This window comes from Anomaloglossus baeobatrachus, chromosome 5 (genome assembly GCF_048569485.1).
Source record: "Anomaloglossus baeobatrachus isolate aAnoBae1 chromosome 5, aAnoBae1.hap1, whole genome shotgun sequence".
Taxonomy (NCBI): Eukaryota; Metazoa; Chordata; class Amphibia; order Anura; family Aromobatidae; genus Anomaloglossus; species Anomaloglossus baeobatrachus.
In genome coordinates, this window is record NC_134357.1 from 19165948 (window position 1) to 19190525 (window position 24578).

The window sequence follows — 24578 nt, forward strand, 5'->3', positions numbered from 1 at the left end:
TACCCAGCACAGATAAGTGCATGGCTGCTGCCTACAGCCAAGGCTTTATCTTGGCTGGGTATCAGAATATGAGGAACCGCATGCGGCTGTTTTCTTAATTTATTTAAATAAATTATTTAATAAAAAAACAGCGTGCGGTCCCCCCAATTTTGATATCCAGTCAAGATAAACCTGACAGCTGGGGCCTGGTATTCTCAGGCTAGGGAGAACCATGGTTATTGTATGCCCCCTAGCCTAAAAATATCAGCCTGCAGCCGCCCGGAATTGCCGTTTCCATTAGATGGAACAGTCCCAGTACTTTACCCGGCTCTTCCGGATTGCCCTGGTACAGTGGCAATCGGGGTAATAAGGAGTTAATGGTAGCCCACAGCTGCCACTAAACCTTTGATTATTAAGGGGGAGGTGTCTATTAGACCCCCCACATTGCTAATCTGGAAGTAGAAGTAAATAAATACAAACCCAAAAAGTCCTTTATTTGAACTAAAAGACCAAAAAGCACACTCTTTCACCACTTTTTTAACCCCCAAAACACCCCTGCAGGTCTGACATAATCCACATGAGGTCCCTTTCCTCATCCAGCACTGTTACATCTTAAGTCACACCGAGCAGCCCTAGAACATGACTGGTTTAGGCAGTAACTGAAGTGAGCCGCACGATCAATGGTGACGTTACTCAGGTGATTGCAAATCACAGGTGAAGAACATCGGGAGCCTTCAGCGGTGGCCGTGGCTAACCTGAGTGATATCACCATTGATTGCGCAGATCACTTCTGTCGTTGCCTAAAATTCACAGTGGGCAGTCATTTTCTATGGCGCTCACTGTGAGCTTCAGCTGTAGGAGAGCTGAATCGACGTCGGACCTCGTTTGGATTATGTCAGACTTGCCGGAGTGTTTTGGGGGTTAATATAGGGGTGAAAGAGGGTAGTTTTTGTCTTTATTTCAAGTAAAGCATTTTTTCAGTGTTTGGGTTTATTTACTTTCAGTTACAGATTAGTGTTGGGGGGGTGCTAATAGATACCTCCCAATACTAATTTACTGCTTAGTGGCAGAAGTGGGCTGCCATTAATTTCTTATTACCCCAAATGCCACCACACCAGGGCAACGGGAAGACTCGGGTCTAGCATGAGAATTGGTACATCTAATGGATGCGCCACTTCTGAGGCAGCTGTGGGCTGCTATTATTAGGCTAGAAAGGGCCAAATAACCACAGTCCTTCTCACTCTTATAATATCAGCCCCGAGTTGTCTGCTGTACCTTGGCTGGTTTTAGAAAAATGGGGGGGACTCCGTTTTTTTTTTTTTTTTTTTTAAATAAAACAAATTTAAAAGCATGGGATCCCCTCTATTTTTCATAATGAGTCAAGGTACAGCAGACAGGTGAGGGTTGCAGCCCACAGGTGCTGTTGTTCCTGTGCTGGATATGAAATAAGGGGGGGAATTGAATTATTTTTTGGTAAAAAAAAAAAGAAAACAAAACTGGCCAAGCTAGCTCTCGCTTTACCTATTGAGCTATTGTTATTTCTTTGTATCTGTTATTTCTTTCTATTTTACTGTGTGTGTTCTTTATGTTCTTTCTTTCTGTCATATTTTGTTTTTCTCCTTTAACAAACTGCATTAATAAAAATGCAGCAAAATGCATGTGTTCTTTCATGTGTTTTTGAGACAAGGATGTGTCTTCTGTCACCACAAGATGCAATGTGCGCACATAGCCTTAGACATCAGAGAAGTAATACAGAGGAGAAGCTGTATTCATGTCCAGAATGTGCGAAATGTTTGACATGTTCATCAAGTCTTTATCAGCATGAGAGAAGACAGAGGCTTGAAGCCATTCTCATGTTCGTAATGTGGGAAAGATTTCAACCAGAAATCAGATCTTGTTAATAATCTATACAGAGGAAAAGTCATATCTGTGTTGTGAATGTGGGAAATGTTTTGTCAGCAAATCACATCTTTTTGAACATTAAAAATTTGTAATTTAGGAAAGTTTTGCAATTACCAATAAACAACTTTTAGGCGATTGGACTCCAGATGGATATATATATATATATATATATATATATATATATATATATATATATATATATATATATATATATATATATATATATATATATATATATATACTTTATAATAGTAACCATAAAATAGTAAGGTTAGAGTCCTGATTATACACAGATATATTTTGATGACATTTTATGGTTTTGGTTATATGACTACATGACCTCTCAAATATCCATTATATAGACTACATGATCACAGAGGATTTCCTTGACTACATTACTGTAGATGCTTCTTTCCTGTCTTAACCCAACAACTCCACCCCCCTCCCCATGCCTTTCTCCCTTTTTCCACAAATACCCCTCCAATAAACACCAGACACCTGCTTGGATAAATTGGCCAAATCTTCCTATATTACACAAAGACAGTAAATAATTTTCTTTAAGCGAGGAGGGATCTTGGAGTTACAAACAATCTGGCAGACATAATATTGATAAACCATCCCGCGTTGCCCTCAGCCGCAGCCACCAGCTCGGGGATACAACTTCCTGGAAAACCATTTCCTTAATACCGACTCCCAGGTGACCCCTACCCTGGAGAGCCCCAAAGTCCGCCAGGTAATTACCATTCCAAAAGGAAAAAAGGAGGGGGTTACCATCCACCTGTTTAACCCCCCACCACCACCATTTTACCACCAACTCCAAGAACCCACCTCACTACCACCACCATGAGCATTACCTGAGATGTCATAATGTGAGACACTCCACCAAACCAAGAGCTCGGTCCACTCCTTCCTGAATGGCCAAGACCCAGATATCGATCCCAACCGTGGTGAGATGCACACAATCAGTCTGCCAAAAATGACCCTCTCCTGTCTCCAGATCTGTGTGCCGTACCACCACCCCTCCGTTCCGGGCGACGAAACTCCCCACTGCCCTGTTTAACTTGATCCTGGTCTTATTGATCCTTTCCAACTACCTGGCCCCCCGCTAGATTTTCCTAGGTATGATATCCGACCAGACTATCCAGCTATGGGTCATGTGACCACAGACACAGCAAGCTATAGCGAATATCTCTGATCAGCTCCCCACAGGGCCGAACCCCAAATAATTTCCTCCCACATCCAGCACTAGCACATCAGGGGAATGATCCAACCTGGAAATATGATGAAAATCCCATGACACACGCCGTCTGTATGCAGACTGCACCCACAGAGCCTATTTTCAATATGGCCCCACAAAGCCTGATGCAGAGTGAATCCACAAGACCTGGTGCAGGGTCCCCCCACAGAGCCTGGTTGCAGACTACTCTCACGCAGCCTGTTTTCAGAGTACCCCCACAGAGCTATTTTTCAGAAAACCCACACACAGCCTGTTTTCACAGTACCCCCACACAGCCTAGTGTAGAGTACCCTCACAGAGCCTGGTGCAGAGTACCCCCATAGAGCCTGTTTTCTCAGTACCCCCACAGAGCCTGTTTTCAGACTACCCCCCTTTTGATATTGCACACAGTTCACACTGTATAATGGGGGTACTCACATTACTGCGATGCGAGGTAGCACAGGAAAACACAGTTCATTCAAAGTCCAAAACCGTTTATTAAAACCACGTAAACCGTTCCTCCAAAAACATAACACAAATGGATTCCAGTCTGTTACTCAGTACCACCCATTTCTCCAGTCACCCCTGAACCTACCCTAAAAATACTATAGAAAACATTTGTGGTACTACAAGAACCAGCACAAACTTCTAGGTTCACACCACTTGTGTGGTACATACCAGCCATTCAAAATGTAGATGGTCACCTTCTTACACCCCACAAGCCTATTTTCAGAGTAACCCCACAGAGCCTTTGTTCAGAATACCCCCATAGAGCCTGTTTTCAGAGTAGCCCATATTGCTTTTTTTTTTCAGTTCAGAGTACCTCCACAGAGCCTGGTGCAGATTACCCCCACAGAGCCTGTTTTCAGAGTAGCCTCACACAGCCTTTTTTGCAGTATGCAGAGAGAGGATTCGCCTAAAGGCCGCTTTACACGCTGCGATATCGTGACCGATATCGCTAGCATGCCTATCCGCCCCCATCGGTTGTGCGACATGGGCAAATCGTTGCCCGTGGCGCACAACATCGTGCTGACCCGTCACACTACTTACCTGCCTAGCGACGTCGCTGTGAACGGCGAACCGCCTCCTTTCTAAGGGGGTGGTTCGTTCAGCGACGTCACAGCAGCGTCACTGAACCGCCGCCCAATAGAAGCGGAGGGGCGGAGATGAGCGGGACGTAACATCCCGCCCACCTCCTTCCTTCCTCATTGCGGGCGGCCGCAGGTAAGGTGAGGTTCCTCGTTCCTGCGGCGTCACACATAGCGATGTGTGCTGCCGCAGCAACGAGGAACTACATCGCTAGCTGCAGCAGCAGCGATAATCGAGAATAGGGGAGCATGTCACCGATGAGCGATTTTGAACGTTTTTGCGACAATTCAAAATCGCTCATAAGTGTCACACACAACGACATCGCTAAAGCGGCCGGATGTGCGTCACAAATTCCGTGACCCCGAGATCGCTTGAGTGATGTCGCAGCGTGTAAAGCGGCCTTAACACTGTTGCTCACACAAGCCGTGTCCTGTCCTTGCACTAGTCAGTGCACAATGGCAGTGCAACCCATGAATCTAGTGGTTATACAAGTTGTCATGTGGTGCGCCGGCCAATCACAGCCACGCTGATACTCGGCATGGTTGTGATGGCTGAGGAAGTGCCCATAGCCAAGAAGCTTGTTGATTGACAGCACTGCAGCCTTCTAACAACTGTTATACAGCATCCAAAGTACAAACTTGAAAACAGTTTCTGTGAGAATTCTGTGTTCAGATTTGAGGACCGGGGTACGATACCCGAAATATACAGTTCATGTTCACTTATCACTAATTAAAACATTTCTTCACAACAGAAGATTTACATCCCTTGAATGTAAGAGTTTCAGTTCATGTATTCTGCATTGGGTGTAACATCCCCCCCCCTTTGGGGGAAGTTGTTTGTTATCTATTTTATAAAACAATAAAACATTTTTGTAACTAAAATATTTTTACTTAAACATTTCTTCACACATCAAAGCCAGCCATTGACTGAGGTATGTGTGACACAGCTCTTGAGTTGAAATCTAGGTCTCAGAAGCCGTATATCTCCAGTCTGCAGCCCGTAATGACACATGACCAGGACGGGCTGCAGTTTCAATTCAAGCAAGGACTCCTTTTTATCTCATTCTCAGAGAACCCCTTTAATAAAGTGGAAATGGTGAGGGCGGACAGGGCATATAGTAGTATCCACACCTTGTAGGGATGTGCACAAAGGCAGAGATAGACTCAATCCACTGCAGCTTGCTCCCAAATGATGGTACAGTGTAGGAACCACCATGTATCAGAAAAATAGTTAAAAATTAAAAGAAAATAAAGGGGGGATGACATAACCGCTTTTGAGTGTAACAGACAGGCTGGTAATACGTACATAAGAATATAGGAGGAGGTTACTGGAGCGTGCCGATGACATCACTGCCTTAAAAAGGGAGGAGCAGTGGCCATACTCGAAAATGACTAATTCCGCAAAATGTAAGAAATTGTGACAGCTTAAAAACCTAAGAATCATCTGTGGGAACATCTCAGGAACATTTTGAGACCGTCCTCGAAGAAATTAGTGGTGGTACAACCGATATATCAAAGAAAATATTCGGCGGGCGGGTAACTATAAGCCTGTTCGCTCAGACTGTTCCTCAGTCTATCACATTTCATCTCCGCTTCGGCTGGAGGCCGCTCAGCATATTAATGAAATAGTTACTCACAATATGCCCAAATATATTTTATTTCCCCACTTAGTGGTGAAGCTTCAACATATAACTAACCACAGCATGGTCTGATTACATTTATTCCGACCAAATGAAGCTACAGAAATTAATTTGTTAAAATTAATAAGTTTTATTTCAAATTTTATAACATAAAATCGCGTATAAAATTTCCATGTATAGAGTTCCACATAAACAACCAGGGACATAAACTAGAGTCAATTCAGGTTAATAATGCAGTGATCCGATATTTAAAGTGCTAGAAAAAATAAATTGGGATTTTGTTCATAATAAATATATACATCAATCTGAAAAATTCTTACACAAAAATACAGATATAGATATAAATATATCATATAAAGTGCCCCTGTGCTACTGAAATGTATTACAATTGTTTAAAACATGTATGTCAAAAAACCCTCAATCATTAAGAGCACTCCAATCTGCAATATTAATATATCCTAACACCGCAATTATGTATAAGAAAAAAAGATCAGTATGAAAACTATATATACATATAAGTATAGATACAAATCTAGATATGCATATAAATATATTGTTTAAAACATATACATCAAAAAAGCAAATATCACTAAGAACACTCCAATATGCACCATCCACATTAATGTATCATGGCATCCCAATCCAATATTATCCATATAATAAAAGTGCCCAGTATTATATCCAGATCACTACCCCCTGCAAACTAATTACTTAATAGCAAGGTGTGCCATTTACACGTTACTCCCTATTTGAGGCCTAAGACACACATCCGTGTCGCCGGTATGTGTTTGGCCGTTTTTTCACGTACCGGCGGCACGGAGACACGTGGACCTATGTTTTCATTATTGTTTAGACACACGTAAGTATTTTGGAACGGAACGTGTGTCCGTTCCGTACTTACGTGCGTCCGTGATTTTCTCACGCTGACATGTCCACGTATTCTCCGGGCACGGGTGTCACACGGCCCCCACCCGTACCACACGGATGTAGTGTGGATGCGGTTCCGTGTGACACGTGCCGAAGAACACGTGTCATTAATTTAAAAATAAAAAAAACACATACTCACCTCCACCAGCCCCACAGATTCTTCCACTGCAAAATGTTCCTGCCAGCCGCCGCTCGTTATGAGCGTGTAAAGGAGGTGGGCGTGCTGTCACGGGCGCTAATCTCCGCTCGGCCGGAAGCAACGTCAGCGGGGAGTGGGCGGGGCTGGAGCCGAAGATCAGAACCCTGGACAGCAGCGTGGACCACGTGAGTATGCAAATTACCGGTTCTCCGTGTGCTATCGCGGATAGCACACGAAAAACACACGTGGACCGCACGTATCCGAGACACGTACTTACCACACGCAACACGCAGGGAAAATACGTGTCTCGCACGGATGTGTGTTGGAGGTCTCAGGCAAAGAGCCCAGTAACTGTGACCAAATAAACATAGCAGAGCAAAACAAGAATATAGGTCCTGCACCACCGCAAGTTACCTCCGGTATCGCCTGCGATATCACCTGTGCCCGAATGGAGAGCCTGGGAAAACCAAAGTCCAGAAGCGGGGTGCTGGTAATGGAAGACAGTCCAATAGTAACTAGATGAGAATAAAGGAACCGCACTCCGTCCGCTGTGCTGGGTAATGTTTACTCAACACACGTGCAGGCCCAATTTGTGGGCGAAACGGCCGTCGTCCGTCTTAGAGGAGCCAGCTCACAGTGCGTCTCCAGCCTCTCACCATGCACGTGTGTTGAATAAACATTACCCAGCACAGCGGACGGAGTGCGGTTCCTTTATTCTCATCTGGTTACTAAATAAACATAGGAGACATATGATAATACACAATACTTATTATAAAGTGCCCAGTCCACATCCCATCACGTCCCAGGTCCAGGTCACAGCAGTGTGTTTGTCTGCAGGGGCTGCTCTTACAATCAATGAGGAACGTTCTGTTCTCCATTGAAAGTGCCAGCAGTATGGGATCGATGTGGGCCCCCCTAATTGAATTACAGCAGATCAGAATTAGAACTGGCATCAACCCCACAAATATTATCCACACAGCCGCTCCGTAACAGACAGGAGGACATCGCAATGCTGCAGGGATCGTGGCCGGCTCTACACAGCGCTGCCGGCACAGATGGAGGAGGAGCGCTGCTGCGTGGAGCGAGGAAAGGTGAGTGTAAATGTTTATTTTTTTTTTTCTGTGCCACAGGTTGCAGGACATATAGCAGGATGGGAGTATATGAGCAGGATGATAGGGGTATATGAGCAGGAAGATGGGGGTATATGAGCAGGATGATGGCATATAGCAGGATGATGGGGGTATATGAGCAGGATGATGGCGTATATGAGCAGGATGATGGCGTATATAGCAGGATGATGGGGGTATATGAGCAGGATGATGAAGGTATATGAGCAGGATGATGGGGGGTATATGAGCAGGATGATGGGGGGTATATGAGCAGGATGATGGGGGTATATGAGCAGGATGATGGTGTATATAGCAGGACATATATATACACAAGGCAGGAGGATCATTACCAGGATGGGGTACCTTAGTAGAGAATTTGGGGACATTACTTCAATAATAGTGTCAGCAGCAGATCCTCGCCCCATAACAACGTGTCATGACCACATTTTTTGCTTAAAATTTTATTTTCCTATTTTCCTTCTCTAAAACCAGAGTGCGTCTTATGGTCCGGTGCGTCTTATAGTCCAAAAAATATGGTGTGTGTATATATATATATATAAAGAAAATACGCGTGGGATCCCCTCTACTATTAATAGCCAGTCAAGGTACAGCAGACAGCTGGTGGTTGCATCCTGCAGCTGCTGCTGTTCCTGTGCTGGATATGAAAAAGGAGGGGACCCCTCAGCATAATTTTTTAAATTAAAAAATAAAATACTGTCAAACAGCTGGATAAGCTAACTATCGCTATATCTAATGAGCTATTCTATCTGTCCTTTCTTTATGTCTATTTTATATGTTTTTATTTTCTTTATTTATATCCCTCTATCTATTTTATCTCTTTTTATATATCTATAATATTTCAGGCTTTGCACATATTTTACACATTAAAAAAACATTCATTTCAGTATCATGTGTTTCTTGCCGGTACCAGTCACACGGATGTCACACGGATGACCATACCGGTACGTGTGGCTTGTACCTGTTTACACTCGAACGTCTGAAAGGGCCTATAAGTGAGGAAATTAATATAGGAACAGCAGCAGGAAAGTGAGATCCAGCACCATGACAACCAGCACTGCAGTGCAGCACACGCTGAGCCTCCTGGTCATGTGACCCCTGACTCCTCCCACACATGTGACTGATCACATGCTGGTGACATCACCGCAGGTCCTGTAAGCACAGAGCAGCGTATTCTCCAGTGTGCGGCTCTGCAGGTGGCGGAGGTGAGTGCAGATTCCCAGGTTGTAAGTTTTTTTTATTTTAACTCTGGAGTGGCGCTTTAAGGACTGTTTCACACGTCCATGCAAAAAACACACACTTCCTCTTATCATCTTATCATCTTTTTCACACACATGCACTTTGTATCTTTATGGGTACAGACAGTGGCGTACCTAGAGGTAGATTACGCCCCAACCTCTTATGTTGGTCAGACGTATGTATATATACATTTAGTGTTCTAAATCCTATACAGACATGCGAGTTTTCCCCCATTATGTAGTAATATCCCCCATCCTGATAAGTATGTCCCCCATCCTGTTATATACTGTTTGTCCCCATCCTAGTATATATGTTCCCCATCCTGATATATATGTCCCCCATTCTAGCCCACATCCTGGTGTATATATAACCCCATCCTGGTAAAAAAAAATTCCCCATCCTGCTATATATGTCGCAATACTAGGCCCCTCCTGGTATCTACTGCCCCCCTCCTGGTGTACACTATTCCCCTCCTGCTGTATACTGTCCCCCTGCTGGGCCCCTCCTGGTATATACTGTCCCTCTCCTGGTATATATGTCCCCATCCTGGTAAATATGTGTTCGTTCTGTCTAATGCAAAAAACAACATTGTACTCGCCCTGTCTGGCTCCTATGGCGCACAGCATCCTCTTGTTTAGGCAGCGCACGGTGGCCAACAGCTTTCATCAGAGTCGGTGCAATTGCAATGCATGATGTCAATGCCATGTCCCGCCCTCAGTCACTGGACACTAATGAAAGCTTGCGGTTTCTGTTTGGCCAGCAGCGTGAATCCCAGTACAGAAACCCGACGGGTCTTTGCACTGCGATGCATTTCAACTGGATGTGCAGACGTGAGCTCATCCAGCTGAAGAAGGGGGTGGGGCCGGTGGGTCCCCAGCACACCCGGGCCCAGTCACAGTTGCGTCCCTGCGACCGCGATCATTCCACTCCAGGGTACAGATATCGGATGATGACTGGTTCATGTGCATTAGTTAAATGCCCCTATTTATTGTAGCGATGGCTAAACCATCTTAGATTGTAAGCTTGCAAAAATGACCCTCAATCCTTTTGGTACGCGTTGAATTATGTGTTACTCTATAATGTACGATGGGAGCTGATGGGTTATATTTAAATGGCGGCTGTTAGTAACAAATGTTGGCTGTTAAATACAGCCGTCATCTGCCACATGTTGAAGGAGCTCATGTGAGGACTCCTTCCCGGGATGTGAATAACATGTTTCCCCTTCTTATCCTTAGTAATTGTATTTTTACATTGGGATTTTTGGATGATTTTACTCCGGCTCATCTTCTTTCCTTTCAGATTCCAACAAGCTAGGATCCTCTCCGTGAAGATCTTCCTGGTAACATAATTTTCCTGATTGACCCATCAAGGATGAATAAGGACAGAGACAAGATGGTGGAGAGGATAATAAACCTCACCCTGGAGATCCTCTTCCGGATTACTGGAGAGGTGAGAGGTTCTGGTGACCTCACATTACATTATTATCTATGGGAATAAGAGATGGACATTCAGTGGTGCCTGAAAGTTTGTGAACTCTTCAGAATTTGCCATATCTCTGCATAAATTTTACCTAAAACTACAATACACTTTCACATTTTCTTTCTCTAGACATAATGTTTCTCATATGAACCACAATTCTCTATTTTGGGCCTCTTTCACATGTCCGTGCAAAACACAAATAGTTTGCACGGTCCATGCTGTAGGTGCATATGTATGTGCATGTGTCTTTGTGTATGTTTTCCGTATGCTATCCATGTGATATCCGGATAGCACACGGGCAGCATGAGCTAGTATACTTACCTGTCCCCAGCGCTGCTGTTACTTCTGGGTTCGCTGTGAGTACAGTGAATATGCATGAGCATAATGAGCGAGCCCGGAAGCAACAGCAGAGACAGCAGCACCAAATACAGGGAAGTCTAAAAATTTTTTATTTTTATGTGACACGTGTTTTCTCTGGGACGGGTCACACTGAAGTCACATGGATCACATCAGTGTGACACCTGAGCTGTTGGACAAAAATAGACATGTTGCCATGTAGAGCACGTCTGTGCTCCACACGGACACACGGTCCTTGTGAAAACACGAACTTGTGCGCAGAACCATTGATTTTAATAAATCTATGTGTGTCCGTGTCTCTGGTACTTGTGGAAATGCACACCACACGTACCGGAATCAAGGACATGTGAAAGAGGCCTAAAGACCGATTTACACACATCGATATCACTAACGAGATCTCGTCGGGGTCACGGTGTTGGTGACGCACATCCGGCCTCGTTAGCGATGTCGTCGTGTGTGACACCTTTTTGCGATCAGTAATGATCGCAAAAAGGTGTCAAATCAGTCGTTGTGTACTCGTCGTTCATTTTCAAAAAATCGTTCCTCATTTGGAACGCAGGTTGTTTGTCTTTCCTGCAGCAGCACACATCGCTATGTGTGACACCGCAGGAATGAGGAACGACATCGTACCCGTGGCCGCCGGCAATGAGGAAGGAAGGAGGTGGGCGGGATGTTCTGGCCGCTCATCTCAGCCCCTCTGCTTCTATTGGGTGGCCGCTTAGTGACACTGCTGTGACGCCGAACGAACAGCCCCCTTAAAGGAGAGATTGTTTGGCGGCCACAGTGACGTCGGTGAACAGGTAATTCACCCCGTGACACGCCACCGACGTGGGCAGGTGCTATTGTCACGCCCTGGACTAGCCAAGTAGTCACAGACATAACACCATACACACCCCCTCCCCTGGATAGCCACACCAGTCAAACAAAAACCCTTGTTGCCTCCCTCCAGGGTCTGATGTCCACACCAGGTGGGGCGGAGCCAGGCAGTTGGCCCCACCCACCGAGGAGTTCACAGGCCTGGAGGTGGGAAAAGTGTCAGATTCGTTTTGGAGGTGAAAGTGTGAGGAGTAGAAACTGCAAGTGTCTGGGTCGGAGCCCAGGCACTGACAGCAAGGTTGGCAGAGGGTGGTGGCCGTCTGCAGGAGTTAGTGGATCTCTGCGGAACCGTAGGACCGGGGTCGGGCGGTGGCCCGCCGGTACCGAGCCGGGGAGTGGAGTGAATCTAAGCACAAAGGCAGGGCCATCGGACTAGGCTTGGAGCCGCCGACAACAGTCAAATCCGAGTGTGACCGGAACCCCAGGGGTTTCCTAACAACCAAGACCCGACAGAAGGCAACAGTCCACACCGTGAGGATACACAGCTACCGCCATAGGCTAGAGATCCAAGGGCCAGAGCCTGCGGGCAAAACGGGCTCCTTCGGTACCTATACGCCGGGGAGCGGACTACCGGTGGGCAACCACAGGAGTCAGAACATTCTAACAAGGTGCAGGGAAAGACAGCCACCATCACCCTGTCCGGGGAGAGCACAAACACTGCAGCCGGCTGCGGGACCCGTCCATCCAGCCGTTTGGTTTACCAGAGACTCTTTGCATCTGTGTCTGAGTGAGTACAACAGTGCCATCCAGCACCGCGCCGCGCTGCCCCTGCACCCCTGCACCCCAGCCATCCAGCCTCCCCGTTACACCACTGGGCCCCGGGATCACCAACCCCTACCCACGGAGGGGGAACCAACATCCTAGCTGCTCCCTACCATCGCTCTCGGGATCCCCGTCATCAGCAGCGGTGGTGCCCATTATCACCACGACCCGTGGGTGGCGTCATGAACTATCTCGCTAAACAAACCACCCCCTTTTCACTCGTGGCCGAGGAGCGCTGCTCGAGTCCCCGGGTCCGGCCATCGTTCGAGCCACCGAGCAGCAGCAGCCCCGGACCCGAGCGTAGCGAGCACGGCCCCTCCGCCCGCGACACTATCGCTCGCGACATCGCTAGCGATGTGGCAGCGTGTAAAGCCCGCTTTAGTCTTGGCTGTCCAGAAGACTTTTTTCCAGTATACTTTTTATCTTGTCCCGACTTTCTCCTTACAATCTTCCTATGCACACTATTTGTTTTTCAATATTATCGGATTGTGGACGCATGAACTTTATCATTATCTAATGTGTGAGAGGCCTTTAGTTGCTTTGAAGTTACCTTGGGTTCCTTTGAGACCTCGTGGATTGTTATACACCTTGATTTTTGTTGGTCTTGAATCTCCTCCATTTTTCTGCACAATTGTCTGACTGTGGATTGGTGGAGTCCAAACTGTTTAGCAATAGTTTTATGACCTTTTCAATCCTGAAGACAATAAACAACTCTTCTGAGATCCTCAGAAATCTTTTTGAAATTTAACATTTTTATTGGTTTTTATAACAAAAGCAATTCCAATCATTGACATGCAAAAATAGAGAAAATAGCAGCATGGTACCATTAATAACAATCTATAGTCAGTAAATCACATAGTCTTGCAACTCAGGCGATCATATTATATACATTTGACTTGCAGCGAACGTATCCGAGTCCCACAATCTCTTCCCTCGATCCTCCACTGCAACAGAGGCAGGAATCACTTAAGAAAAGAACAAAGGAGATAAGGAAAGAGTGAAGAAGGAAGGCAGAATAATAAAGAAGGAGAGAGATATGCCACGAACACCCCTACCCGTCCGGTCCAAGACCCATAATTAAAGAGCACTCAGGAAAATATTACTCTGTTCTCCCGAGTGCGTGTCACACTCTGTCTCGCGTTTTAGAAACCAGGACTAGTCAGGAAAGATTCCCAATGGAACCACTTCGTAGCGGTGGTCTCCACATCATTACGAGATTGGGCCAGAATTCTTTCCATCCTGTAAATTATGTCCACCTCACTTATCCATTCCTCCACAGAAGGCGACTCGGTGGTCTTCCAGTGGCGAGGTATAACAGTCTTGCATGTTGAAGGAGATGCCTGAGTAGCGATTGTTTATATATCTTTTTTGGCAGTGGGAACATATATAGGAGAACGGCCTTGGGTCGTCTGGGCACCGCCACCCCCGAAATCTCCTGGATCGCTCTCAAGACACTGTCCCAGAAATCAGCCAAGACCATACATGACCACCATATATGGGTCATAGTACCCTCCTGCTGTTCGCAACGCCAACACACATCTGGGACCCCCGGGCACCACCTGTGGAGCAAGGAGGGGAACCCTATACCATCTTGAGACAACTTTATAACTTGTCTCCTGGGACCTGGTGGCGGCCGCTGACTTGTGGGATAGATGGAAATAGCGGTCCCATTGTTCTCTAGAGAACACCTGTCCAAGCTCATTCTCCCAAGCTCTGCAAAAGGGAGGAAGGTGGACCGAATCGTTGATAGTAACTTATAGATGCTCGAAATAGCGTGTTTGGGGCTGGGAACCGAGGTACATAGATTTTCGAAGGGTGACATAGATTGTGTGGGCTCGTGTGACTGACTAGCAGATGAAAGGAAGTGCTGAAGCTGTGCATACTCAAAATGATAGCGTGGCCTCAGCGGGCGGTCCCCCAAAACCAGAGTGAGTGGGAGAACTGTCCCCTGGGGTGCCACGTGAAGCATACGCAAAGGGGCCTGTCTGGTACCACCCAGGAAAAGGGCATTAGACGCACCCGGGGGGAACTTCGGGTTATCGGTTATTGGCATCAGCGGGCCCAGTTGTTGGATCAAAGTATTTTTCCCCCCCGGGAGCATGCAGGGTTCGTAAGGTCTGTTTCACACTATAAACCACCATGAGTTAGTTTTTGTTCAGAAAGGGCCAGGTCCAAGGGAAGGTTGGTAATGACAAGGTGCATGCATCGTGAGCAATGCTTACCCATAACTTGGAGCCTCTGCCACGCAACAGGTCAAGAACCCTCGCATGGGCTGCCGCTAGATGATACCTCCTTCAGTCCGGTAGCCCCAGGCCATCCGCGTCCTTCGGGCGGGTCAGAACCGCTCCCCGAATTCTAGGAGGGCCCTTGGACCATATAAATTGGATGAATAATTGCTGAACTTTGCGCCAAAACGACGCGGGGACATGAACCGGCACCGTCTGCAGGAGATATAATAGTCTAGGAAGTACAGTCATCTTAAGTGCACCAACCCTGCCAAACCAGGACAAGGCCCACCGATGCCACGCTGCCAGATCCTTTTCCAGCCTAGTAATGAATTGTTGGAAATTAAGGGAGAACAGCCTGGAGAGGTCAGACGGAATAGTAATACCCAGGTAACCAATACTATCGCCACGGGGCCATCTGAAGGGAAAACCGGACCGCAACGAGGAAACCTGACTCCAGGGCAGGGTCACGTTTAGAGCCTCCGATTTGTCAAGATTAATTTTGAAACCGGGCCACCTCCCAAATCACTCCAGCTCGGACATCAACACAAGGAGCCCAACCAAAGGGTTGGAAAGATAGATCTGAAGGTCATAGGCGAATGCCGAACATTTATATTCACTATTCGCTATTTTGATTCCCCGAATATCCGAGTTGGTCCGAAGGGCCGCCATCAAATGCTCCATCACCAGCATGTATAATAAGGGGGATAGGGGGCATCCCTGTCGGGTCCCATTGCGTATAGTAAAGGGGTGGACAAAGTACCATTAATTTTTATACGTGCTGACGGGGAGCGATAAAGTGCCAATATTTTAGAAGTGAGGTTGGGGCCCAACTCCAGGTGGTGCAAGGTTTGTGAGAGAGAGTCCCATGATATTCTGTCAAAGGCCTTTTCGGCGTCCAGTGACAGTATCATGAGTGGCATTTCCTTAATATGAGCATAATGGATGATGTCCAGGGTTTTCAGGGTGTTGTCCTTGGCTTCTCTTCCAGGGACAAAGCCCACCTCATCCGGGTGTATCAAGTCCGGTAGGAGGGGATTCAGTCTGTTAGCAATAATATGGCATAAAATTTAAGGTCCACATTACGTAGGGAAATCTCCCTGTAGTTCCCACATGTGTTCGGATCTTTCCCTGTCTTAGGGATGACCATAATGTGTGCTAACGTGGAATCAGCCGGAAAGGATGCAACCTCCGAAATAGAGTTAAAGGATTCCAGCAATAGAGGGGTGAGAAGTTCCGGAAAGGCTTTATAAAATTTAGCTGTCAGGCCATCCGGGCCTGGGCTCTTATTTGCAAGTGTGTCCCGAATGACTTGCAAGAGTTCCTCCAACCCAAACTGGGCCTCCAAATCATCAATTATGGTTCTAGACAGTTTTTTAAATGGGGAGTGGGGGGAATGCCTTTCATCACCGGGGACCACAGGAGGCGGGGTCAGGTTATAGAGCTTAGAATAATAGTTGTAGAAGGCACCCGCGATATCGGGTGTAGTGTGCACCAACTTATCCAGGGAATTTTTGACACAAGATATAAGAGATGTTGCCTTTTTGGCCCGTATCGCATTGGCTAACATTCTACCTGGTTTGTCCCCGAATTCATAGAATCGACTTTTACCTATTTGGATAATATGACTGAATGCTGAGTCCATCAGTTTCTTAACCTCCAGTTGCGCCCCCAGAAGCGCTCTCAAAGTGGAAGTACTCAGTGCCCGCTTGTGAAGGAGTTCTAGGTTTGTGACCTTCTGTAAGGCATCTTTTATAGTCTGGGCTCTCATTCTTTTAATCCTCGCACCATGTTTAATTAATACTCCCCGTAGGACGCACTTGAAGGCCTCACACTTGAGAGTGGGTGCCATGGTGTCCGACATGTGATCCGCCCTAAAATTGGAAATAGAAGCACGTATATTCGAGGCACAGGGCTCGTCCAGGAGCAAGGATTTGTTCAGCCGCCACGACCCCATCGTCCTTGTAAAGGAGGGAACACGTATGGAGCAAAACACCGGGGCATGGTCCGACCACAGGATGTTTCCGATCCTCGTGAATGAGAGCCAGGACAGCGCAACATGCTGAGCCAAGATGTAGTCCAGGCGGCTGTAAGAATCCTGTGGGTGTCAATAAAAACTATAGTCCCTCTCTGAGGGGTGCTGTATTCGCCACGCATCGAATAATTGTAGATGTAATAATGACCTCCTAATCCGCTTGATAAATATATAGGAGAGACTGGATTTACCCTTAGATTTATCTAGCGCCGGGTCCAGTGTCACATTTAAATCCCCACACAGAAGTACCGTACCTCTCACCAAGGGGAGGGCGGTATCTACCAGGCCGGTGACAAACAGATCCTGATTTTGGTTAGGGGCATATGCATTAATAACCGTAAAAATATGGTCACCCAGGGACAATGACAGGGTAACGTAACGGGTCCCCTCATCTATTTTGAGATCCAGGATTTGATGGGGGAGCGATCTATGCACTGCAATCGCCACCCCCCTTTGAACGTGACTCTGGGTTATTGGAGAAAAACCAAGTAGGGTAATATTTGTTTTTAATCTTAGAGGAATGATTGGTCTTAAAGTGGGTCTCCTGAAAACAAGCTAAATGTATCTTACGTTTGTGGAGGTGATACAAGATCTGTGCCCTTTTCTCCGGCTTGTTGAAACCTTTCACGTTGAAAGAGGCAATTTTCAAATTTGCCATTTGTGACAGAATCGGGGTTCTGCACTCGTATATAGACTGGGTCGTGGCCTTAGCGGAGGATGCCCGTGGCTAGAGCGAGCAAAGGAAAGAAAAAGTGGAAAAGAAACAAAAGATGAGAAAACAAAGAAAACACAAACAAGCAGAGGGACAGTCTCTGCGCTTAACTCAAGGTGCTCAATTGCGCACCATGGGAGCATGCCCAACACAAACTGGCAGGGCAGAGGTTCCCGACCTATGTGGGGGTAAAAATGGCAAGGCATAACATGAGAACAGCTCCTGTAAAGGAAAAAAACAGTAAGCACTAGTAAACGGATGATACTATATAAAGCACCGGCATCCAAGTAAACAATTAATACTTGAACTTCTGTGCAAATAACCTAAAAAGAAAAAACATTAATCGTCCAAGGGCCGCATATGGGTCTCAGGTCTTCTCCCCCTATAATCCTCCTCCCAGGTATGGGGCAGTTGGGCTTACTCGGAGGATGCCCAGGCCACCAGTCAGCCTTCTGTTGGGCACGAATAGTCCACTCAGGTCTGGTCTCGAGACTTCTGGGGACTCGAACGCGGGTGCCTCCTCTCTCCAGGCCGGTCCACCCTCTGCGGCAGGCCCGTCATCTGCTCACGGGCTATTGGATTCTTGGGTGGCCCAGAGCTCCTCCCCAGGTGCCAGGGACGAAGCAGAGTGTTGGGCCAAAGGGGGAGAGTCATAGTTGACAGGTCCAGTCTGGAAAAAAATGCTGGCAAGTCCTCCGGGGAAAGCAGGACATGATTTATAGAACCTTTGCAGACCAACAGGGAGAAGGGAAAGCCCCACCGGAACTGGATCCCCCTCTCTCTCAGGGAGTCCAGCAGAGGTTTAAGGGCCGCTCTCTGGGCCAGGGTATGTCTGGACAAGTCCAGTAAGATCCTTATCGGCTTCCCATTATAGGTAGGGCTGGATTTCTTTCTAGCCGCCTGCAGGATGGCTTCTTTAAGTCCATAGAAGTGAACACGGCACACAATGTCCCTTGGTCTGAGGTCCTCTGGATCTATGGGATGGAGCGCCCTGTGAGCTCTATCAAGCTCGATCCTGGTTCCAGGTGGACGTTTGAGAAGATTGTTGAAGATGGAGATCAAAACTGAGGGAATGTCCGCTGGAGCGATGGATTCGGGCAAGCCCCTTACACGGAGATTATTTCTCCTGTTTCGATTTTCCAGGTCATCAATATTTTGTTGTAGAGAAAACAGTTGCTTGGATTGTAGCTTAGTTTGCAACACTTGTATGGAAGCAGTATTAGAATCTTGGGCTCAAGAGAGATCATCTACTCTGGATGTGAGAGATGAAAGATCTGATCGGAATTGTGCAAATTCCTGCTTGCACTCCGCCACAACCTGGTTTCCCAAGGCCATTATATCATTTTTAGTAGGTATCGCCTGAAGAAGCGTGCGGAGATCCGCCAATGAGGCCGGCCTGTCATCTCCCACCGGGGTCATTGGAGGGGGCAGAGGGGGTCCCACCTGGTAAGGGCCACATGGAGTTGCATAGAGAGTCCATTGTGGTGTACTGGACATGTGGTGCCCCTCCCTCAAGGAAACAAGCGCTGTCTGCTGTGGAGCAGGCTGCTGCGGGTTAGGGCCCGCCAAAACAAAATGGAGCAGTGTTTCTGGCAATATGTGTGGGCCCTGGGGGGGCTGCCTGCCCAGAAAGAACCCGACGACCACTGAAGTGAATTGCTGGAGGTGGGGATCCCCCTCAGTAATGCCCACACTGGTGCCTCTGTGTCATCTATGAGCTGGGGGGAGGGGAGACTTTTGTCAGCTTGTGCACCCACTTGTGTACTTGTATAGGCCTCACTCAGCACTCCAGTGCTTCCCCCACACTGTGATCTAGCAGAGATAGAGTCACATGTAGGAGCTGCCCGGGTAAGCAGCGCTTCACGTGGGTCTCCCTCCCCCCTATAGGAGCCACCTGATGCTTCTCCCTGCAGGGATCCATGTGGCAGTGCGGCCTTCTGCTGGCTCCATCGGCCATCTTGTGATGGCAGTTCCCCTGCATGGTGTCCCCTAGGGTCCGGGATCGGGGTTCCTCCCGGGGTATCCCGGCACTCACCCCTCTCCACGGTGACCTCGGCTGGCTCCGGATGGTGGCAGGTTCCTGTCTCCCCCGCCGCGTGGTTATCAGCCGCCTCCCCTGGCTCTGTCTCCTGAGCAGGCCGCATGGGAGCCTCGGCTGACAAGCTCCTCGCTCCTGACAGGTAAGGAATGATGTTGTCGCTCCTCTGGGGGCCCGTGCGGGTAGAGGAGCGTGCCCTGGATTGTTTGGTGCCGGTCTTGCCTATCTTAATGATCGGATGCCGGTGGATTATGCTGGAAGTGCTGTAGAGCTGGGAAGGTGCACGTCCTCACTCGGCCATGTCAAGCCACGCCCCCCTCTCGGAAATCTTTTTTGATACATTTCCAGAAACATGTTGTAGACTTTGATAGATCCCTGCTCTTTAAATAGAACACCTAATTGTCACTCTATTGATTGATAACACCAGATTTTTATTTCACTATCAAATTATCTGCTAATCCTAAAGGTTCACGTATTGTTGCCACTTACGTATACACGTGTTGAGGTGAGACTACAAGGGGTCCCTTAAGGTCTGACTGCCGTGTTCAGATTATAATGTTATGTGTGTACGCGAGAAAGAATAACAACTGACTCTGGATCAGTTATGAGCTTTGTTCCATGACGGACGCCAGTGTGATTCTGCTCGTTTATTTTTTCACAAAGCCTTTATAGTTCTAGATAAGAAAAGGGTGTAGACAAAATATAGTGCAGTCAAATATCGCGGGTCGGGCTCACAGTGTGTAGCAATTTGCATAGTCTCTACTGGATTGGTTGTTCCAAACTTCAGCTGCTTCCCATGTGCTCATCATCTTTGGGTGTTGTCCAGGATGTAGGAACCATCTTTGTTACATGTGCTTACATATTGTATGAAGGAAAATCATTGAATATAAATATATGTGTTAGTAAAAACAAGAGCATTCATAAATATATATGTTAGTTTACATCAACTAACCTAAGTATCTGGGTCTGTGAAATGGCTGAATTTAAGTATTTCAGTTTACTCAATTCTTATCCTCAACACACGTGATATTGAATAATTTTCTTCATTTAAAGAAACAAAATCTAATTTTTTCCCTTACCCACAACATCACCAAAAAGAGACAGGATCTGCCCCAAACACAGGAGACCTAAAGCTTTAAAAGGCAGAGCCTCCCTATACACTTCAGTGGTTTCCAATCCTTTGAGAGACCTATAGTTACCCCTCTCCCCCCCCCTTCAAAAAAAAGTGAAAGCTCACCCCACTAGGGCTGTATCCACTTCTTGGGTGGAGAGAGCAGAAGCCTCTCTTCAACAAATTTTGTGCGGCAGCCACATGGTCTTCACCTTCCATTTTTTAGGCACATCAGGTTGGATTGGTGTTTCAATGAAATTTGCTATGGGAGATACGTTTTGAATGTTGTGCTCCCTCCCTAGAGGATTTCCCTCCTTGGTGCTGTCGTGAGGAAGGGGAAATAGAAAATTACTTACTGGTAATTGGGATTTCCAGACCCATGACCACAGCCTTTATTTTCCCTTCCTCTTTCTATTTTTTCTGTTTCTTGGAGGTGGTGTGTTACACTGCTTGACCACAGGGTTCGGGGAAAAAAGGGGGTTTCTTGCCCTTGGGGTGGATCATGTCTCTCCTTGGTGCGGTTGTGGGTCTGGAAAACCCAATTACCAGTAAGCAACTATTTTTTACTCCTTTATTTTATTTGATTATCTATTTTTATGATTTCTATGAAAATGTGATGTAATTCTAGGTTACATTTATGCAGAAATATGGAAAATTCTGAAGGGTTCACAAACGTTTAAGCAGCATTGTAATTGATTGAACTATAGAAATGTCTGTAGTGAGATTTATTAATGTGTCTCCCCATACACAGGATTACATATTGGTGAAGATCTCTAGTGATCGCTGTCAGGCCCCGGGGTCTGAGGGATTGGGAGGAACCCTAAACCCAATCCCAAAGTCTCCACCACACCCCCGGATACATGAGGACATCAATGACCAGAAGATCCTAGAACTCACCTACAAGATGATTGAGCTGCTGACTGGAGAGGTGACACTGCTGGGAATGCTGGGACATTATACAGTAACGCTATGAAGGGATCGGGGGATGACTGTATCATTGTATGTGTCAGGTTCCTATAAGGTGTCAGGACGTCACCGTCTATTTCTCCATGGAGGAGTGGGAGTATCTAGAAGGTCACAAGGATCAGTACAAGGACGTCATGATGGAGGAGAATCAACCCCGCACATCACCAGGTAATAGGACTAAATACACACATCTGTTAAAGGGATTGGTCACTCTAAGGAAATCTTTAAAGTTGACAAGCCACTGAAGAAAAAAACTTTCAGACAGATGAAAATTAAGTACATACATATATATATTTACTTATGTGTCTCCTACAGTAAGAAGCAGTAAGAGGACGACACCAGAGAGACATCCCGGAGCTCAGGACTGGTCACAGGATCATCAGGTCGGTGGGAGGAGGTTGTAGGGATCTGATATGTAGGAGGCTGTGCAGGTCGTGTTCTGCCATCCAGCATTATTATATGATTTATACATGGCGGAGAAGGCAGCTGACCACAGACGTTACATGGGGTCTGAATCTTCTCACAAGTCTCTGCCTGCGGAAAATGTTGGGAAAAGGAACTGACCAGTTGGATTTATATGGCAAATATGTGAGCTTCGGTTGTCCTGCTAATGAAAGGGATGTTACTAAAACACGTTATTCCCTGTCCTTGGAATATGAAATGACTTGATCACTGGCGGTTTGACCACTGGTCTATACATTGATCCTGAGATTGGGGCTTTGTGACACCAAGAATGTGGCTCTTCAGCCCTTTCCTGAAAAGAGCCTTGGTGCGCATGCTCAACCTTCGCTTCATTCATTGTCAGTGGGACTTGGAAGTGCATCGCTCGGCTGTTTACATCAGTCCTATAGACAATGAATGGAGCAGAAGCAGAGCATGCGCACCTTCGCTCTTTTCAGGATGGGCTGCATTCACAGGATTTCTGGATTTGGTGTCCCAGGAGTCGGACCCCCGCAAAACTACAATGTATAGGGGATAACTTGCTGTTTTGGGGGAATAACACTTTAAGAATCTATTCATTCCATGTGAAGTATCCAGTCACTTTTTAGCACATTTCTTTCACAGCTTGTGAATCGGGATGAAGTTCTGGACCATTTTCCTACTACAGATATAATGGAAGAAGAGGAGAAATATGTGAGGGGTGACGAGCAGTGTAAGGAGACTCCGACAGACGACGGCTCCGGTGAGTAGTGGCCACTGAATGCAGATAACATATTCCTCTTCTCCACTGGATGCAGCAGCTTTATGTTGAAATTCGTAAAGTGAATCTCTCACCAGATCTCACTTTCACCAGATTCACTAAAAATATAAACTTTTTTTTTCTCCTATTTTTTTTTTATGAGCTGAACTCCGAGATCTAAGACTCTTTTTATGTACAAAAGACCTTTATCTCTCAAATGTTGTTCACAAATTTGTGTCAATCTGTGTTACTGAGCACTTCTCCTTTGCTGAGATAATCCATCCACTTCACAGGTATGACATATCAAGGTGCTGATTAGACAGCATGATTATTGCACAGGTGTGCCAGAGGCTGGCCACTATAAAAGGCCACTGTAAAATATGCAGTTTTATCACATAGTACAATGCCACAGATGTTGAAATTGTTGATGGAGCGTGCAGTTGGCTGCTGATTGCAGGAATGTCACCAGAGCTGTTGCCTGTGAATTTAATGTACATTTCTCTACCATAAGTCGTCTGCAAAGGCATTTCAGAGAATTTGTCAGAATAGCCAACCGGCCTCACAACTGCTGAACATGTGTAATCGTAGCAGGCCAGGATCTCCACATCCATCATCTTCACCTCCAGGAGCGTCTGAGACCGGCCACCCGGACAGCAGCTGCAACAATCAGTGCAAAACCAAAGAATTTCTGCACAAACTATCAGAGCCCATCTCAGGGAAGCTCATCTGCTGCTCGTTGTCCTCATCGGAGGTCTCCACCTGACTTAAGAGCGTCATCGTAATTGACTTTTGTTGGCAAATGCTCACATTCGATTCACGGATGAAGCCCGGTTTTCACTGTACAGGGCAGATGGCAGACTGTGTGTACGGCGCTATGTGGATGAGCGGTTTGCTGATGTCACCGCTGTGATTATAGAAGCCCATCGTGGCAGTGGGGTTATCGTATGGACGGGCGTATATTACAGACAACGAACACAGGTGCATTTTACGAGTTATTGTTGCCATTTTGAATGTACAGAGACACCATGATGAGATATTGAGGCCATTTTTGTTCTTTCACCATCACCTCATGATGTAGATGATAATGTGCGGCCCCATGGTGCAAGGATCTGTGCACAATTCCTGGAAGCTGAAAACATCACAGTTCTTGTATGGCAGCACATTAACCGAACAGGTCACCCATTGATCATGTTTGGGGCTCTGTATCGGCGAATACGACAGCGAGGACAAGTTCCTGCCAATATCCAGCAACTTCACAGCCATTGAAGAGGAGAGGACCAACAATCCACAGCCACAATGACCAACCTGATCAACTCTATGCAGAGATATGTTGCACTGCGTGAGGCAAATAATGGTCACTGACTGGTTTTCTGCCCCTCCTCCTCCTCCAAATCCCCTTCAGTTACTGGAAAACTGCACATTTTACAGTGGCCCTTTATTTTGGCCAGCTTAAAGCGGGCTTTATGTGAGGAAGGATGGTTGACCTTAGGGAGATCAACATCCACCACTGCGGAGACACCATCACGTGTTTCTCAACGCAGTGATTCTAGAGCAATGCCCCCTGGGAAATATTCAAAGCA

The 24578-nt window shown here is 46.6% G+C and overlaps 1 protein-coding gene across 1 annotated transcript in view; it reads left to right on the forward strand.

Annotated features, from left to right (window-relative positions):
• Positions 1-9166: 9166 nt before the first annotated feature.
• The window catches only part of LOC142312567 (uncharacterized), a 79952-nt gene continuing 64540 nt past the window's right edge, over positions 9167-24578 (forward strand). The window contains exons 1-6 of the mRNA XM_075351559.1: positions 9167-9223; positions 10557-10706; positions 21604-21780; positions 21863-21986; positions 22134-22201; positions 22884-23001. Of these exons, the coding sequence (XP_075207674.1) occupies positions 10629-10706; positions 21604-21780; positions 21863-21986; positions 22134-22201; positions 22884-23001 (565 nt within the window). The 5' untranslated portion in view covers positions 9167-9223; positions 10557-10628. The remainder of the gene's footprint in view (positions 9224-10556; positions 10707-21603; positions 21781-21862; positions 21987-22133; positions 22202-22883; positions 23002-24578) is intronic.